Genomic DNA, 19,835 nt, shown 5'->3' with positions numbered 1-19,835 from the left:
GCCTCTCAAATGTTAACACTAGTCCTTCTCTTTCTTATACTTGACATACCAGTTCCTGCAACCATCATATGTTTCAGCCATAATAATATCAAATAAAGTAGCACTTATAATAGCACATATAACATCATATAAGATAGCACTCACTGTTGCTCGGACATTACCCCTGAATTGTATCTGAAGAGGGATGAGAGGTAAGAAAGGAGAGGAGAGAGAAAAGCATAAAGGAGGGGAGAAGGAAGTAGGAAGGTTGGAGGAGAAGAGGAGAAGTGGGGAGAAAGGGGAGGAGAGTGGTGAAGGAGAGGAGAGGAAGAAGAGGGAAGTAGGGAAGAGAAGAAAGGGAGAAAGAAGGTAGAGAAGAAGAAGTGTGGATACGGTGAAAGGGGAAATGGGCGAGCAACACCAAAAGTCATGTGTATTTATTTCATTTTATTAAAAGTATCTTATATATGAATGTAAAAAGAATGTATGTTAACATCTGATAAATATTACGGTATATGTATGGGGGAGAGCTTGGAAAAATAAAAAATTATTAAAAAAAAAAAAAGATAGCACTCACTATTCCAACAGTGGATTAGCTTCTAGATAGTTTCTTGGACAAGCTTTGCTCGCCTACCATAACCTGATGATCAGATATGCTCCCATGCTTATCTAAAAATTCGATGCTTCTCCCTCCTCACAAACCTCTGTTAATGAACCAGTAATATATTCTGCCCATACAGAACATATATAGCTTCGTAATAAGACAGCCAGCATTCCCTAAAGTATTCAGCTTTTTCACTTTAGTCTCAGAGCTCCATTGGGTGGGACCAGAAACCCACTTACAACACAATCTTGTACATGCTTTTCCATACGTGTGTATATGCATATTACAGGTGAGATTTGTTCATGAAGTTTCAATCTAAAAAGTGAGTTATGCCGCAACACTGGCATAGAATAAGAGTAGAATAGAATAGAATAGAATAGAATAGAATAGAATAGAATAGAATAGAATAGAATAGGACCTTGGAGGTCTTCTAGTCCAGGAGAACCTATACCGTCTCAGACTCAGACAGGTGGCTGTCCAGTCTCTTCTTCAAAATCTCCAGTGATGGAGCGCCCACGATTTCTGGAGGCAAGCTGTTCCACTAGTTGATTGTTCTCACTGTTAGGAAGTTTCTCCTTAATTCCAGGTTGTTTCTCTCTTTAATCAGTTTCCAACCATTGTTTCTCATCCTTCCCTCTGGTGCTCTGGTGAACAAAGTGGCAGCCCTGTTCCTTGTGGCAGTCCCTCAGATACTGAAATACTGCTATCGTGTCTCCCCTATTTCTTCTTTTCTTTAGACTAGCCATTTATTATTAAATATTAAAAGTCACAGCATTTTGAAAAGAAAACCCAATCCTTGTTGGAGAAAGACCCCAAACGAAACTCCGCCCACTGTCGTAGTTGTAGGAGGAGAGTCGGTGTTTCTCAACCTTAACGATTTTAAAAACGCATGGACTTCAACTCCCAGAATTCCCCAGCAAGCAAACGAGTTCTTTAGGGGCAACCAAATCTCAGGAGGAGTCTGTCGCAAGAGGACGTGACACTGCGTGGCTAGGGCCGTAAAAGGCTCGAGAAAGGGAACCACGTGGGAGCCGGAAGTTTGCCGAGATGGGGAAGAGGAAAGCTCGCCAGCAGCGCCAGCAGCTGATCAGCCACTTAAGTAAGAAGCAGAAGAAGCACCTCAAGGATTTTGGGGAAGAGCACCCTTTTTATGATCGGTAAGCGGGCTTCTAAAATAGTCTCTGAACTGGGAACTCACGGCGCCCATTGCATCATTGCCCCGAGTCTTTATTTGTGCCGGGTAAAACACGTTCCCTTTCTCCATTCCGCATCCTTCTCTATCAAAGAAGCAGGCAGGTTTTGTGTGAGTCTCTTCCGAGTAGCAAGGAATTAAGTACGTGTCAGGACGAGGATACCCTTCCTTCTCTGTTTTATTGTCTGTCTTTATTGCTTCTTTCCCTCTTGTATTTATATTCCTGCGACTCACTATCAGCAGAAGTCTCTGCTAGTTGTGGACCCATAAATGGCTTAGTTCAGGTAGGCACAATGCTAGCACATTGTGTAGGTTAACGAAAACATAACTGCGCTTTATAATCCAAAGAGCCCTGGGCTCTTTATTTAATGTATTTGTTTACAAAACAATAACCTTTACCTCTTTTATTATTGAATAGTATTTGAAAGTATATTCTAAATAAAGCTTGTGATATTTATAGTGGGGAAAAAATGAGAATACTATTCTATGAAATGAAGGCCAAGATATCCTTACTTTCATAGACTGCCCACCCACCCACTGCACTCTGGTAATGAGATACACCTCCCTTTCTCTGCCCCAAAGCCAACTGCATTGGCAGCTGAATCTTATCTCTTTATCACCAGACTGCAACAAGCTACTAAGGAACCATATAACCCTGACCATATAACCCTGGTTTCCCAGGGTCTCAGCTTGTGCTCTTGAAGGTAGTTGAGAAGGTTGGCAAGTAGTGGATCATCTTTACAGAAGCAGAATGAAATTGTATGATCCAAGCATTGGTTCTTTGTTATAGGGTATTCATTCCACGATGATTTTGTCCAGGCATTTTGCGCATTTCTAATGCTTTCAAGAAAGAAGATAAACTATGTTTGCCTTAATCCCAAGAGTTCTTGCCAGGAAATAAAACCTATAAAGCTCACTGACACTGATGAGATAACCATAGAGGTGCAATGCCCAGGAACTGGATTGTTTTAAGTATTGTACACTGCCCAGAATCACATTCATATTCTATACAAATATAATAAATTGGATGGGAAGGGATGGGGCAGAAGATGTTTTGGCCACTTGGGAATCAGCAAGTTGCCGGCCCTGACCATGACATCCTGAGGGTCCTTTTCTATGTGCCCTGCATTGTTTGCTTGAGATGTTTTGTGTCACTTTCATACCAGAACACGTGAAGCCAATATCAGACTGCTTCAGCAATCTGAACAAGCAATCTTCGTGGTAATACTGTGATATGTCTTTTTCAAATGGGTAGTAGATCATCTTTGTTCCATAGCAAGCAGCATGTATGAATGAGCCATATAGTGGAATTCCATATAGTGGACTTGTGCAAACAGCAAATAGGGTCTCCCATATTTTGGAGGCCTTTGTAGTTCAGTCAGAAGATAAAACCATATGATACAGCATTATGCATTTCAGTGATATATATTTGCTAAATTACACATTCTTTTTCTTATTTCAATTATTATGACCTGTGATATTTTTAGGTTTATCAGATAGAGAAATGGAAGTAATTTAAATTATTTCTTTTCAGGGTTTCTGGGAAAGAAAAACCAACTCAAATTTGTGAACTGGTAGGAATATTGCTATCTTGTATCATATTTCCCTGTTTTATTATATTACTAATGAATAAAATTAATGAGAAACTTATAATGCACACTAATTCTGTAAAACAGATTAGCAATTAATGAAGTAAAAGGTTCCCAGTACTTTCTTTACTTTTGTTGCCTTCATGCCAGATGGCGAAATCTTTTTTTTTTTTTTTTTTTTGGCATTGTAAATTGCAAATTTTTCACAGTTTTGTATATTTATTGTATTAATAATGCAGCAGATTTCAAAGGACATTTCCACTCCCCTCTCATCAAAGTTTGCTATAATCGGGGCTATGCATCCTGGGGTTCCAAGATCACACATGTTTAAACACTTTGAAGTTTGTATTTTTGTTTTAAACAATTTTTAAAAATTGAATTTTTAATGTCACAGAAAATGACTTTGACTAAATGGAGAAAACTATTCTTGTGGCAGCAGAAAAGAATTATTAACTACAGAGCTTGCCTATTACAATTTAGAAATAATAGTTAAAAATAAATTTGCCTATTTTTGTCTAGGTAGCTTCTTAACAATGTTGGAGACCAGCTCCATTATTCTTATATTGTCTGGGGATTACAGGAATAAACAACTTTCCTGCTTCGGGAAAGTTGATCTTGTGCATATGATCTAGGCTCAATATTATCATAGTTAATCAAAAATAATTTTGATTTGACCTGCAAATTCTCTGTAATAGATAATGTTTTAAAATTGCTTGGCAAAGGCCAGACATGGCTTCCCAGCATCTTTCATAACTGACCATGTCAAGTATTGCTGCTGAAAGCTGAATTTCATCAACATCTGGAACACTATCTGGAACAGGTTATCCATTTCTAGGATAGGCTACTAATACTGTGAACCTGCATAGAATGTCCTGCATTTATATTGTATAGTGTACGTACTAGAATATTTTTCCATTTCCATTATTAGAATGAAAATTCTGAGCAGTCCAGCCCAGAAAATGATGCAGAGAGTGATTCAGAACAAATCCCAGTGTATCACAAACTACTAGCCACATTAAAAACATCTGTATGTTCAGACAATGAGGACGAAGGAGATGAATCAGAAGATAGTTCCCAAGAAGATACAGAAGTGGACAGTGACGAGCTTGGGGATGAGAAAGAAACGGAGGATGACGACAATGAAATAAAAGTGCCTCATCAAGAATCAGGTAATCCTGTTTGTTTTGTTTTGTTATATGTGTTAGTTTCTAAAAGATTCCAAATGGATGCATAAGAATACTTTCTGTTTTAACACTTATTTCTGTAAAGGGATTAACCATCCCAGAGGTGGCAGATCAATGTATTCCAAAATAAAAATGAAATATTGGAAGAAACAGGAAAGTCCATGGAATAGGGAGCAATGAAGTATCCTAGATTTATTATTATTGTAATTATTTTCCAAATAAATCAACTATTAAATCTGACAAAGGGCATTTCATTTCAATAATAGACACTTATTTCCAAGAAATTCCAATAGACAGTCAAGAATTGGCTTCTTCCTATCAATATTCCAGTTGGAGGATTGAAAATTGAAAGTAGTATTTTAAGACAAGCATTGCAATATAGTGCATATTTATACGTAAATTGCATTATTTTCAGTAGGGCTTGCTTTTTAATATTTGTGCCTAACACTAAAATAATGTGAAAGGGAGAAACTGGGTAAATTATTTAGGAGGTAGATACAATAATAGGACTATGAGATCTGTGGTACAAAAATATGGATGACTGTTAGTTGATAAAAAGAGGTTCTTAGTATTTGTGACTCCTGTATAATCACTGGTAGCCCTATATCATAATAAAACAGATTCAATCACTGTTTAGTTCTAGTTGTTAGGGCTTTAAAATCCGTTAGATGGCAGTCAAGGCATACAGAAAACTTTAACTCTTTCATCCCATGCAGTGATTAGTTGGACTTTTGCATCTCAAGTCTGGTAAGCCAAAGATGCTTTTTCAAAGGCAACTGGACTTTCTTTGTTTTTTCCGGTTTCCTTTTGAAAAAGGAAAAGCCGAGGTGGCGCAGCAGTTAGAGTGCAGTACTGCAGGCCACTTTAACTGACTGTGTTCAGCAGGTCAGCGGTTCAAATCTCACCGGCTCAAGGTTGACTCAGCCTTCCATCCTTCCGGGGTAGGTAAAATGAGGACCCAGATTGTTGGGGGCAATGTAAATATATATATACATTGCTTACTGGTGTACACCGCTTAGAGAGTGCTTGCACTTAAAGCGGTATATAAGTCTCATCAATAAATAAATAAAAACACCTTTGGGACAATCTTGACCTGGGTGATTGAGAATCTCTTTGGACAAGTCTTGATCACCTTAGTTAATCTGAAGGTGATCCGTGTAGCTTGGTTCTTTGTGTTGGGCTACAGTTCTTGTCTTCCAGAGCCTATAAGGGAGATATTTACAATACTTACAGTGCTTGGAATACTGGGAGATGTACTTCAACTCATCTTTCATCTCTTCATTGATGAACATTGATCTAAAGGGAAGAAGGCAGAAAACGAGGGAGGTAATTTCTTAGAGGAAAAAGCTATTAAGAATTATCACTGTTGTATTAATCGATTGTAATTGGCTCCCAACTAGTAATTTAAGATTAAAAGGAAATGTACACTTACATTCTAAAAGGAACCTCAAGTTGCTGATCTCAGACCTTTCATGGACATTGGCTCTCGAACAAATGCAACCTGTTTCTCTTTTTCTTTTTCTTTGCTCTAAATAAAGAAACATCCCTAGTGGAAAACAGTGAAACAGAGCCTGCAGGTTCGGGTGCTCTCCATGAGTTACAGTGTGAAGCTGCTGAAGAATGTACAGATGTCCAACTTGAACTTGAGTTTAATCTGGAAACCAATTTTATAGATGAAGAATGTGATGATCCCACTATAGGTTTAAAAGACAGAACACCTTCTGCAAAAGTAACAGATGGTAATGTCATAGTTTTTGATTTTTTAAAAAATGTTAACACAAACGGAAGGAAGACTATTTGTAAATTGACTTATATATTTCTTAAACCAGGATTCTGCAATTTATGAATTGGAGTTTAAACATTTACTAAATGGTCTGGTCCTTGAGACCAAACTTGTTCATAGAAGCCATAACAATCTCTTTATTATCTTGGGTTAGTGTTTTTGTCAGTTTGTCTGCTTATTTCTGTCAAAATTATCTTTTAGCAGTGGGTCCAGCTCTTCTTTCTTTTACCATTGATATAGCCAATAAGCCCTTTTTTGTTGCTTTTAGCTTCACTTGAGAGCCTAAACTCCCTTTTTATGTTGGTGTTTCCAATATTCTCTCTTTTATTAGCTATTTATTGAGACACTGTTACACACAAGAAACCAGAACTACTCTTGGATAGGCCCCCAAAATTGTTGATCATCTATATTATAAGAATCTTGCCAGATCTTCTGCCTTTCCTTGAGAAATGGCAGATATAGACCTAAAGGTTTGATCTCAGACATTTCCTCCCCCAAACAGCTCTAAGTTGGAATGTCTCTTTATTCACCCTGGTGGGTCCTCTCCCCTTCAGCTGGTGGTTTTACCCTCAATCACCTACTTGATAATTATCCCCATGTTCTGTTTTCTATACATATCCCTTTTAACTCTTAGCTCAGTTTAAAATCTCATATACAACCACAAGGTTTGCTAAACTGCCACTTGTTCATTTGTTTTCCTCTTTGGACTGGTGTATAATTATACTTCAGTATCTTGTTTTGAAAAATTATCAACTCTCTTGTGTTCCCTTTAATTTGAGAATTTCTATCCAAGGGATCCCACCCAATACTTCTTGAGGCTAAGGGTTTACTGCCTGTTTATAAACAATAGTCTGCCTTGCCTGTGTGTGTGTGTGTGTGTGTGTGTGTGTGTGTGTGTGTGTGTGTTGGGGTTACCACACACTCGCACTGATGGTGTTACCTATTTAGATAATGTAATGTCTGCAAGCAAACAACCAAGTTCAGAGAACACCAAGGATTCCACAGTTCAACCCTCAGCCACATACTGTATATTCTCTTCTATTGGATAGTTTGGAATAACTGATAGAATCATCTAATCATCTTTTTCACCTTCTTTTTAGTGCTTGCAAACTAAATCCTAAATTCAGTTTCTGAAATGGTCAGTCAGAATCATATGTTTGTTTCTTGACACAGATCCGTTTAAATGCCACATGGATGAAGAGCTGGAAGAAAAACAAATAGATAAAAGTGTTGTGTGCTCAAAATTGACCAGCCAAGTTGAGGTAACGTATCAATGAGCCGTTTCAAAATCAGGGAAGGGTCTGTAGTTGTTCTTTGAGTAGCTGCTGAAATTGGTTCCAGAAAAATAGATGGGACAGGACGGTGGGGGGGGGAGGAGAGAGAATGTATTAAGTACAACTGTTATGATTACTGCCCTTGTTATTTGTGAATATCCTTGTTCTGCCACGTTAATGTTATAACATGGCATCCTGTTTGAATATCGTTTTCAGCCTTACATCTCAGATTGTGTACTCTTATATTTTGAGACAAGCAGGAGGTTGCAGGGAGAGGAATGGGTTCAGGAGTGTCTTACAGGGAGGGGGCCCAAAACAACACCCTTTTTACATATGTTGTGGGGCTTTGGTTGCTTGATTGTGGATGCCATGTTGATACCCTTGACATCTTGGACCACTTCCTGTCGATACCCTATACCAGTATAGCGAGCCTATGGCACACGTGCCAGAGGCAGCACTTGGAGCCCTCTCTATGGGCACGCGTGCCATGCTCTGGAGATGGCAACCTTCCTTCTTCAACCAGCCACCTGCTAACTCACCAAGGTCCCATATGGCCAGATGCATCCCAGCATGGCTGGTTTCCCTCTTCCCTGTCCCATCCCTCCTGGCCTCGCATGCTCCCCTTTTCCTGGGCACGACCCACTGCATCGCCTCCTCAGCTGTCGGCCATCTGTCCAGCTCAGAGGCATCTCCTCTGAACTTCTGGTGGCGGGCTGTGGAGCCCCAGAGTATACTGGTTGAGGGGCCAGCAGGCTGTGGATGCTGACAGACACTGTTGGCCCCCATGTGCTCACTGGCCTCTGTGGGGGGGGGCGATGGTGTCAGGCAGCAGCCGCCCCAGCCCCTGCCTCGCTTTGCCCTGCGACAATAGCACCCCAACCCTGCCTCGCCTTGCCTCACCTCGCAGGACGAGCCTCCTGTCTACTGCCCCACCTGCCAGAGACCCCCTGGATCTCTCCGAACCCTGCCCAGCTGCCACAGGCATCCCTCCCCATGAGCAACATCGAGGTGACCATGCCCACCTTAGCCACACCCACCCAATCTGTCATGACCACCATAGCCATGCCCACCTGGCACCCGGTGATAAATAAGTGGGTTTTGGGTTGCAGTTTGGGCACTCAGTCTCTAAAAGGTTTGCCATCACTGCCCTATACAGCTCAGGGTTTCATCATTCAGGGGAAGCTGAACCAAAGTTCTGTTGCTTTATTTTTTTTTTCCTTTTTCTTTTTCTTCTGTCAGTGGCCAGTACTGGGGCAATTAAATTTTTCTTCCAAGTCGGAGAAATTTGGAGTGATTAATCCAAGTAAAGAAATTGATCTGGAACACCTTCATCTTTGCAAGCCTTTGAAGTCAACTTGGCCCAAAGTGAACAGGCAGTTGCTTGCTGCTCAGACAAAATCAAAAGACCAGTTATTTAGCCCATTACAGCAAGAGCTCTTCTGGATAATGAATTCATACAAAGATTTGTTTTATCCAGAAAGGACTGCTTTAAAAAATGGGGAAGAAGTGCGGCATGTCTATTGCCTGCATGCCTTGAACCATGTCTTGAAGGCTAACACACAAGTGCTTGGCAACAATGCCAAGCGACGGGACCAAGAAGCTGGAATGGATGAGGATGCTTTCAGGGATCAAGGTCTCACTAGACCAAAGGTGAAAATATATATGTTCATTGTCTGGAAACCATACCTTTATCAATATCTTAAAATGAGAGTCTCCACTGTAGCTAGCTGAAAATGCAGCCAACTAAATAGACTTGCAGTATCCTTACAGATCACACTAAATAAGAATATAGCATTTTTTAAAAATGAAAGTGATAGATAAGAATTTTTACAATTTTCCCCTAACTGTCCCTGCCCTCAAAGTTAGGAAAACATCATGCATTTAAATAATAGAATAATTAATTTTGCATTTTCCTGACAAGGTGTTGATGGTGGTACCCTTCAGAGAATCTGCTTTACGTGTAATCCATATTTTAATTGCCCTCCTTGAATCAGCAAGTCAAAAGAAAATTGATGTAAGTAATAAAAAACGGTTTAAAGGGGAATTTGGTTCAAACCCAGAAGAAAAGCCACCAAATCTGAAAAGGCCTGAAGATTATGAAGCCATCTTTTCTGGAAACATTGATGACCATTTCAGGATAGGTAACATTTAATATTTTTATATCTTTTGATACTGCTGTGATTTCAATTTTATAGTTTGTACTCTGCTTTAAACATTGTTTCTACTTTGTATTCTATTTGTAGGGTACAGTAATAGAAGTTACAGTTAAAATGAAATCTGGGTAAATGTTAATAAATACATAATACATAAGCCAGGATTCGTAGGTAATTTTGAACAAGAAATCTGGTCTCTGATCTCAGGTTCAAATAACTGAGTTAATCTACCTTCATAGTAGGAAGGAATGACTGGCGTGAATCAGCCTCTTTTATTATGGTTTAAAATAATGTTTGACTACATCCAGTTTTTGGGTTTTTTTTTCCTTTTGTTGGGTTTTTCTGAGGGACCAATGTTTGTGAATCCAGTTTTGTATCATTCTTAAAAGGGCTTCATTATAACCTTTGTTTTAACATTTTGCCTTAAGGATGGCTCATCTACTGTAAAATTCCTAGAGGGCGATTAATTGCATAAATCAGTAGCTTCTTGAGGGCTCTGTTCACATAAGGCTTGTAGCCCCAGGGTAGCAACCTACTATCCTCCAAATATTTTGCATACTTTCCTCAATTCATTAGGCCATTCTAACCAGAGTAGATGGGAATTGTTCCAGAACATTTGGAAGGCCTGAGATTGCCTGTTCCTATGGGAGTCTCTTGGAGTCCCTTTTGCCCGTCACAAATTGCAGAAATTTCCCTTGACTCTTATGGGATATTGTAATCCAAAGTCCTATGGTTAAATATATCATCAGAGACTGGCTGATATGTGTGTATTGCATCTGGACAGGTGTTGCGGTTCTTCAGAAGAGCATGCGGTTGTATGCCCCATTTTACTCCTCGGACATTATCATTGCCTCTCCCCTTGGCCTGAGAACTGTGATAGGAGCTGAAGGGGAGAACAAGCGAGACTATGATTTCCTCTCCTCAATAGAAATTCTTATAATTGATGAAGCTGACATTTACCTGATGCAAAACTGGGAGCATGTTTTGGTAATCCGTTTTCACTTTTTTTTCACCAGAGTATGCTGTGTAACTATAACAACCAGATGTGAAATGCCTCACATGGAGGCTACATTTTAGGTCTTGAACTGTTTTTTGTTTGAATGAAATGTTCCATAATGTTTTCTGAAAATGTATATAATTTTAATGATAAGCATTGCTGAAGGTTTCTGTGCTAGAAAATTATAGGGAGTGCTTTTGTGGGGGACCGAGAGGAGGTCTGCACAATACTGCTGAAAATCATAGGAAGTATGGGGAAAAAAATGGAAAAGGCTTTTTACTTTCCCAGTGGTCTAGATTGTTTTTTGTTGATTGGTTGAGGTTCAACAGCACCAGCTAAAAAAAATTTGTTACACTTCCCAAAACTGCATTAAACATTAAACATGAATCATGTTTCTGTAGATCAGTATTTCTAGCTATCTGAGGAATTCTGGAAGTTGAAATCCACATATCTTAAAATTGCCAAGGTTGAGAAACACTACTATGGACACCAAGACACTAGGATATTTTGTAGCAATAGATGTCTTTAATCTTTTGGATGCTGTCTTCAGTGTTGATTACGTATATTCCGGTGTATAAGACGACTGGGCGTATAAGACGACCCCCAACTTTTGAGAAGATTTTCAGGCTTTAGAAAGTCATCTAATACGCCAGAAAATACAGTACAATATTGAATTTCTGTTTATAGATGAGCACAATAGGAGCTCCTTTGCTGCTAGAAAGCTTTGTCCTGTTAGTGCTTATTTCTGTAAAAAAAATTGGGCTGGCCACTAGGGGGCAGATTGGTTTTAAATTCAGAGAACAGCTACCCGTATATTCCTGCGTATAAGACAACCCCTGACTTTTGAGAAGATTTTCAGGCTTTAGAAAGTCGTCTTATACACCGGAAAATACGGTAAGTGAGGTTTGAGGGGGAAAAAAAATTAAAACTCTTTGCAGTAGAGTAGAGTTTTTATCTATACCATCAAAGCAATTGGTGTCCTTATCTAGTTTAATATGCCAAATAACCATTCAGATTATTTTTCTCTTCTTTCATGCAATACATGGACTTTGGGAGAGGTTCTTTGTTTTCCTTTTTCTGTACATTGAAATACAATGATATGTTCTTACTATGTTGTAACCATTATTCTGCCTGCAGCACCTGATTAACCACATTAATCTATTACCTTTGGAATCTCACGGGGTGGATTTTTCACGAGTACGAATGTCCAGTCTGAATAACTGGTCCAAGTATTATCGGCAGACACTTCTCTTCAGTGCCCTCCATCATCCTCAGATCAGTTCTATCTTTAATAAGCATTGCTTCAATTACAAGGGGCAGGTTAGTTCACAGATATAACAGTAACCACTGAAATGTTTGGAAGAGTATATGTTGGGCTCTCATCATAACCATCAAGTATTATTAAAAGTGGAAGTAGTAGTAAGAAATGTTCAGGCCAGTATATAACTTTCTGAAACCTTGTTTGGTGTAGTGCAGGGGTAGTCAACCTTGGCTCTTTTATGACTTGTGGACTTCCAGGAATTCTGGGAGTTGAAGTCCACGAGTCATAAAAGAGCCAAGGTTGACTACCCCTGGTGTAGTGGATAAAAACACCAGACTAGAAATAGATATTCCATGAGTTCTAGTCCCACCATAGGGACAAAAACAGTTAGATGATTTTGGGCCAGTCACACATACACAGCCTAGGAAGAAAACAATGGCAAACCACTTCTGAAAACTTGCAAGAAAACTGCAGAGACACGTGTGCATTATATTTCACCTGGTTTAATGTTCCCAAACAATCTGAACTTTCTGTCGGTTGCTACTTTTATCTGTGGAGAGGGAAGCAGTTCTGAGAGGTGGCAGCAGCTTGCTGTGGGAGACTGGGAAGAGCCTTTCTATTGAATCTCTGTATCCCATAATGGTAACTCATATACATCTAGCTATATCACACATCCCTACGTCTGATATTTAACTCATGCCACTGTGCTGATTGATGATTTGATCAGCTCTTTTAACACCAACTAAATTGATTTCTGTTACCACATCTGAGAACAATAAATTGCATAACATCAGTTATTGCATAACATCACTTATTTGGCATCTTCTCACAGTGGAAAAATAGCTGCTTAAATAGGGATTTAAAACTTTTAACTACTATAATATTTCAAGTAGTTTAGTACTACAAGCAAAATAGAAATGTTTGCAAAGAAAATCTCTTTATGCTTATCTTGGGAGGGAGAAGTAATGAAATTTGAAGCCATGCCTACTATTGAGGATTATCTAAAGCAGGATTATGTTTCCTTCCTCATGCCCTTCAGATGTGCAGGACATCAGTTCCTATAGTTCCCACCAATTATTGATTGATTTTTTTAAAATGCTATTCTTTACCATGAAATTTTAAACTCTAGTTGAAAAGGTTGTAAAGAGATTTGGCAAATTCTCAGAGAATTATAAAGAATTAGTAATTAATATTCATGACAGTTCAATAAAGACTCTCATGTTCATAAGCAGTAGTAATTCCGAATAGCAGATAATTGGCTATCACCCTTACCATATCTTCCTGGCTTGCTTCTAAGAGATCTAACAAGTCATTGTTAGATGCCAGTTTCTAGATTAGATTATTCTGGTTCATCAAACCATTTCTTATTTTCTTGAGCGAATATTTGGATGTAACACTCCAATCAAATGTTAATTTTATCTCACAGAGTTTCAATTGTGTCTTGCAGGTAGCTGTAAGGAATGTACCCTTGACAGGGTCAATTAGTCATGTTGTAGTACAGCTTCCTCATGTTTTTCGGAAACTAGAAGCTGACAGCTGTGTTTCTGTAATAGATGCAAGGTATGTACTTCTTTAATGCTCTGAGCTATGGATGGCAGCTACATATTTGCTGGAGTGTACTGTGCAAGAAAATATTGAGGTTTTAAAATATAATTGTGATGTTGTATAATATAAAGGTCTGGATTGCTTGCATTGAATGCTGCTGTGCTACATGATAATAAATTGTTCTGTATAGGAAGAACGATTTCTAGCAAAAAATAGGCCATTCACATATTAAAGAGTGAGGGTGTTAGCAGGTATAGAGGGGGTTAAATTTTGCAGTAGTAAAAAAAATATTTTAAAAATTCTAAAGCGGGATCCCCTGCCTTCAGTACCTCATGAGAATGGAGCTTGCTTAGTGGACAGTGAATGCCAACTGATAGAAAATGGGTGATGGGAGGAAACCTGAACAGAACTCCCCCATAGCGTTGTTTCTTCCCAGTTATTTTTGAAGTTTTAATTTCCTGATTCTGGCTGACAAAATATATGTAGTGGCACTGCATTTGAGGAAAGTGAAAGATCTGATGTATATGAATTGGTGGAGATTAAAATGTTTGGCATTTGTTCCATATATGCTCTCCAGATAAAGTAGGATTTGCTTTGGTACTTCTAGCTGAGAATTCTGAAAATTACATATGAATTAGAAATTAAATTTTGAAACCAATTAGCTTATCATTTGTATTTCTTAACCAGGTTTAACTTTTTCATTGACAAAGTGTTACCTGAGTACCGGGATGCAATCATGACACACACACTTATCTATGTTCCATCCTATTTTGATTACGTGCGGCTTCGGAATTATTTCAAGAAGGAAGAACTCAATTTTGCACACATTTGTGAATACACCAGTAAATCTGGCATTTGTAGGGCAAGACATTTATTCCTGAGTGGAGAAAAACAATTCCTAATTATCACAGAGCGATTCCATTTTTATAAAAGGTGAGTTGGGTTGACATAGAGTCCATTCTTTCAAAATAAGAGGAAAACAGGAAATTGTAATTATAGTTATTTTAAATAAATTGTCATATTATTTCTTACTATCTATATGGCATTTTATAAAAAACAGACAAGTTCCCAAAGACTGTACATTTAGTTACAGATAAGTTCCTATAGGCGAAAGTTTCAATTCTGAATGTATTAAAATCTAATATTTCTTAGATATAAATCTTCCTTTTTTCTTTCCAGTACTAAACAAAATATAGTCTAGAAATTATTGCCCAGTAATAAAAATACCATACGTGATTCATTTTTATGTCTTGAACCAACATTATAAATTAGGTGGATGGCAGCTTGCTAAGGGGGTTTGTGAATCATAAAGATGATAAGTAATTATTCTGTGATTGTAGGAATAATGTGACATATTTATCACTTTCTGAAACAGTCTGCTGAAAATGGCAGAGCATGTGGACAGTATGTTTGAAACTAATTAAATCCTGGGGATTTCTCAGTTCTAAGTTTTCTAGTAACAAGCATATGGTGATAAGTTGAGAATTTTTTTCTTTCCTAAATGGAAATGAAAGCTTATAGTTCGACCACATGCATAACTGTATCATAGCATAGCAAGTATTAGTTTATTTATTTGTTTAATGTATTTATAGGATCACCCATCTCATATGCACGTCTCTAGGCAGCTAATAAAACAAAATAAAAACATAACCGATGATTAAAACAAATAACATAACACAGCATAAAAAAACAGCTGAGAATACTCAAACACTGCACAATCAGTATAACCAGACAGCAGGCTCTCCCACTCTATTGGGACCTCTACTTGATAGTAAAGGCAAGTTTTATGATCTTGTGATCAATGGGGGGAAGGAGATATTCTAAAGAGTGGGCTACATGGCAGAAAAGTACCACCTCCTAGTTCGTGCTAGATGGTACTCTCTTATGGATGGGACGTAGAGATGACGCTCCTCCTGGATCTAACGGGATGGGGAATTGAGGAAGCTATGCATACCAATAGATTTGGATGGAAGAGAAGAAACTGATGCTGATATAAGCCTATCTTATATAAACACCAGTTCTGGCATACAATAAATTATATGGCAAAGATGAGAACCACGTGGGGCCCAAAGCCTGCTGAGGTAACAATAGCTATATAAACTATAGGAAATGGTGGCATCATCTCTGCAGAAAGTACGGGCAAATTTGACTATTTTGAATATGTAAAATGAACCCTAGTGCAGACTTACAGTAGTTATTTAGCTTTTATTTTGGAAAAAGATGAAGCCAAAAATTGGCAATATTTTAGTGTATTTTGGTAGCAGGATTCATCTGGGAAAGTTTCACAGTCTCCTGCTAATATTTAGGGTGTAACTCTATTTCTCGGCGGTGTACCTTTAACTTTCTTAATGCTAAAATGGATTGTAAATATACATTAGCTAGGAATGAAGGAGGGAGGGAGGGAGAGTTTGTGTTTTTTGAAATTGTTGGATCTGGCATTGTGACTTCTGATCTTTTTAATTAAAGTGCAGTTATTTTAAATTCTAGAAAATACTGCTTATATTTTTGAGGAATCATGTATTATTTTTTTATCCAGGTATTCCATTAGAGGCATCAGGAACCTTATTTTTTATGAACTGCCAACCTATCCACATTTCTATAATGAGATCTGCAATATGGTAAAATTAGCAGGCATGGAGGGAGAGGCTACCTTGACCTGTACTGCATTTTACTCCAAATATGATGCCCAGAGGTTGGCTGCTGTGGTGGGTGTTGAGCGGGCAGCCCAAATGCTTCAGTCGTCTAAGAATGTGCACCTTTTTGTCACCGGAGGAACAGAATAAAATAAGCAATGAATCCAGTTCAAATTATTTCTGATCTGTTTAATAATCTGGCTGCATTCCTTTAAAATAGCTATTGAAAGGAGAAATTATGAATAAGTTTCTTTTGTTTTTAAAGAGCATGTGAAAAAAATGACCACAGTACTACAGGCCACACAACCAAGCAGAGGAAGTAAACTTTTTGTAAATCAGCTGCACCCAGGAAAAAACAGTATAGTAATGGGGGGCTTTAGCTACTCTGATATCAATTAGGAAACGAACTCTGCAACAAGTGGGAGATTGAACAGGTTACTGACAACATGTTCCCTCCTCCACCTTTGGACAATAAAAGTTGTTAGCTGTTCATATTAGGAACCTTCCATCCCCTTAAGTATCCTGGGATATAAACCATCCAGTCCAGGAGATTTGAACTCATTCTGAGCAACTAGGAATTCTCTAACCAATTCCTTACCTGTCTTAACCTGCATTCCTCTTGTGTCTCCCACGGTGCTGCTTTTAACAGATTGGACTATTTGTTTTTTAAAAAAAAAATTAAAGAGAGCTGTAAAAGAGTCGAGCAATTCCACTTCCTCCCTACTGGCTGTCACCTTCTTTCCATCTTCCTCCATTACTGGACCAACTATTTCTTTGACTTTTCCTTTTGCTCCACAAAAGAAACTTTTTTTTGTTATTTTCTGGCAGATTCCATAGAAACCTTCCTTTTTTCTCTCTCTTAAGTTTGTGAATGTCAGCTCTCTTAAAATTTAGAACAATAGTCTTTATTCAGTTACCCCTGCCTGCATTATGGTGAATCCAGCTATGATATGGTCATAGGAACTCTCAAAGTTCCTACAACTTCCATTAATAAGCATGAAATACAGAATAGCTGACACTGGTGAAGCCACATTTGGAATACTATGTGGAGGTCTGTTCACCACAATACAAAAAAAGATCCTAGAAAATATGCAGAGAAGAGCAACAAAGGTTATAAGGTGTCTGGAGACTAAAGCCAATGAAGAATGGCTAAAGGTCATGTTTAGCTTAATGGAGAGAAAATGAAACATGATAGCAACCTTTCAAAACTTGAAGGGCTGCCCTAGGGAGGAGGTCATTGATTTATTCTCCATACCACCTGAGGTAGGACAAAAAGCAAATTTCCTGACAGAACAATTAAACAGTGACTACTGACTGAGGTTTTCAAGAAATGATTGGATAACCATTTTTCTGAAATGGTATGCTTTGGGTAGAGGGTTGGACTAGAAGACCTCGAAGTTCCCTTCCAACCCTATGACTCTGAAATCTTTAGCATTATTTTTCTCACATGTGATAAGTGCAATTGTTTGGAAGTCTGAACTCCTTTAGTGTGGCGTTCCCTTAGTCACTGTGTTTTCCATAACTGCTTACAAACCACTGTAACCAACTACGTTACTTATAAAGCTTTAAGCAGCTGGCACTTCATCAATTCCTGCAATATAATTTGTTGCAATATTTTCACTTACTAGAATGCATGACAACTCCAGTAAGCAAATCTTTATATACATATACATTTGTTTAGGGATTTTTAAAAATTTCTTTCGTTTGGTGGAGGGCAGTGATCCTAGGGCAGTGATGGCGAACCTTTTAGAGACTGAGTGCCCAAACTGCAACCCAAAACCCACTTATGCATTGTCGGGTGCTGGGTGGGTGTGGCCCATTGGGTGGGCGTGGCTACGGTGGTAACAGTAGACTAGGTGGGACTAAAAAGTTCAATCAATTCCAACTTTGCAATATCTTTTTTTTCCCGCGAGAAGTTGATTGATTGAACCGTTTTGTTTTTTTTTTTGTACACAGAGGCAGAGGCCTAAAGCGAAAAGGTTTTATAAAACCCAGCTGAAGGCCTAGAACTGGGGCGACAGCACGCGTGCCCAAAGAGAGGGCTCTGAATGCCACCTCTGGCACCCGTGCCATAGGTTTACCACCACTGTCCTAGGGTTATATCCATTTGTTCAGTGACCAAAGTTATGATGGTGCTTAAAAAAATAGATTTAATGACTAGTCCTGAAACTTGGCTATTGCAGCACCCCTATGATCACTTGATCAAATTATGAGTGCCACTTGCACTTTGAGCCTGTCTGCAGTGGTCTTCCTACCACAGCTGTCACCCCCTGGCCTGCTTGCCTGGGACTCTGGTATTTCCCATTTCATGATATGCACAGTCCTGGAGGCATGACAACAACCAGGATTGCGGGGATTGTTGTTGCTAAGCAGCATGGTCACATGACTCTTCTTTATGACTGTATCGCTTAGCGACAGAAATTCTGGTCCCAGCTGCTAGCTGTAACTCAAGAATTGCCTGTGCAGTTATTCCGTATATTTGTACCATTACTTTATATTTTTTTCCATTAAATTTTTGCTTTACTTTCTTTTTGTCTGCCCATCTGTGATTTCTAAATAAATATCTTGTGATCTCTAATTTCTTTGAACTGCTTTTTTAAATATAAATCCTTGATTCTTTATTCTCTGCAGCACTAAGATGAAAAAAAATCATCTCTTGCTATTTTGCTTTCTTCCTTCTTAAGCATGTCAGCAGATAGACATTTTGTCTTTTTATTGCTTTGGATTTTGGAATTTTTTTTTTATTCATATATCAAAGCATCACAATTTTTACTCCAGATGTCTGTTTATTCAATCTAAGCCATTACACTTTATCTTTACTGCATAATCACAAGGAGTATTGCTGAGATAAAAAAGCATCAGGAAATTATTCTCCTGTGAACTACAAAGGGTATTGCCATATTGGAAGAAGTGCACAGGAGGGAGACCAACTATCTTTAAAGTTATCAAATCTAACTAACATCATTAAGTCTAACAGTAACCTAAGAGCAGAGAGGAGAGCTACTTAACAGCTTGAGACATATTAATACATGTCATGCATATCTGAGTGAATATTACACATCCCGCTTGAGGTTTTGGGATCACTTAAAATGAAGATAAATTCTCTTTTATTATGTTCACCATAAAAAAACAATCAAAATTCATACTTTATAAGGTTATCTGAAGTGGATAAAATCTGGGCAAGGATTCAGGTTTCGGGAACTGTGTTTCAGGATCTAGCTCCAAATGATGTTAGAGCCAGATCGGTAGTAGACATATAGTAGTGACAGGAAATGTTCTATACTGTTAGGTGCAGTGTAATCAGTTTGTGATGAATCACTTATGGAGAAGTGGTAAGGAAAAATTGCTATATAGTAGAAATACAAATTCCAGCTGTTAAGCATCTCCATCCTATTGAATTATGGAATGTTTTGCAAAAACATGGAGTTGAATGTTGAAATGCAGTATGACCTAGATGCATTGGAAGTACAGGACTTGTGAAAAGAAATATGGTCAAATGTATTGCAGGGAAGAGCCCAAGAGTGAGCCAAGAATAAACCAAACGTACATGAAGTCCCTTTGCTTGTTTAAGGTATTTATGGAAAAACATACAGCATATGGGATGTTTGCAGTGATATTAGTGATATGTAGGTTGGGATATA

General features: G+C 38.4%; 1 protein-coding gene across 2 annotated transcripts; it reads left to right on the top strand.

Annotated features, from left to right (window-relative positions):
- The first annotated feature begins 1,483 nt into the window (after positions 1-1,483).
- On the top strand, positions 1,484-16,361 carry UTP25 (UTP25 small subunit processor component). 2 transcript variants are annotated; one of them, XM_039347684.1, is made up of 12 exons: positions 1,488-1,740; positions 3,310-3,349; positions 4,293-4,533; positions 6,087-6,287; positions 7,505-7,593; positions 8,845-9,255; positions 9,527-9,746; positions 10,543-10,745; positions 11,893-12,075; positions 13,464-13,576; positions 14,249-14,494; positions 16,098-16,361. In XM_039347684.1, the coding sequence occupies exons 1-12, from the start codon at positions 1,631-1,633 to the stop codon at positions 16,342-16,344; spliced, it is 2,304 nt and encodes a 767-aa protein (XP_039203618.1). In that variant the 5' UTR covers positions 1,488-1,630; the 3' UTR covers positions 16,345-16,361. The 2 variants fall into 2 exon arrangements, with proteins under 2 accessions (XP_039203621.1, XP_039203618.1); XM_039347687.1 differs by lacking the exon at positions 10,543-10,745 and having other exon boundaries at positions 1,484-1,740; positions 9,527-9,619.
- Positions 16,362-19,835: the final 3,474 nt, after the last annotated feature.

This window comes from Crotalus tigris, unplaced genomic scaffold (genome assembly GCF_016545835.1).
Source record: "Crotalus tigris isolate CLP2741 ecotype Arizona unplaced genomic scaffold, ASM1654583v1 scf7180000018097.2503214, whole genome shotgun sequence".
In the NCBI taxonomy this organism is placed as follows: Eukaryota; Metazoa; Chordata; class Lepidosauria; order Squamata; family Viperidae; genus Crotalus; species Crotalus tigris.
The sequence above is the reverse complement of the archived record's forward strand: the minus strand, read 5'-3'. Positions and strand labels throughout refer to the sequence as shown.

Excerpts from the sequence above, each read along its gene's own strand:
- UTP25 (XM_039347684.1), top strand. The coding sequence starts at position 1,631 with ATGGGGAAGAGGAAAGCTCGCCAGCAGCGCCAGCAGCTGATCAGCCAC. Across the intron at positions 1,741-3,309 it reads GAGCACCCTTTTTATGATCG|GGTTTCTGGGAAAGAAAAAC; the intron begins GTAAGCGGGCTT and ends ATTTCTTTTCAG. Across the intron at positions 10,746-11,892 it reads AAAACTGGGAGCATGTTTTG|CACCTGATTAACCACATTAA; the intron begins GTAATCCGTTTT and ends TTCTGCCTGCAG.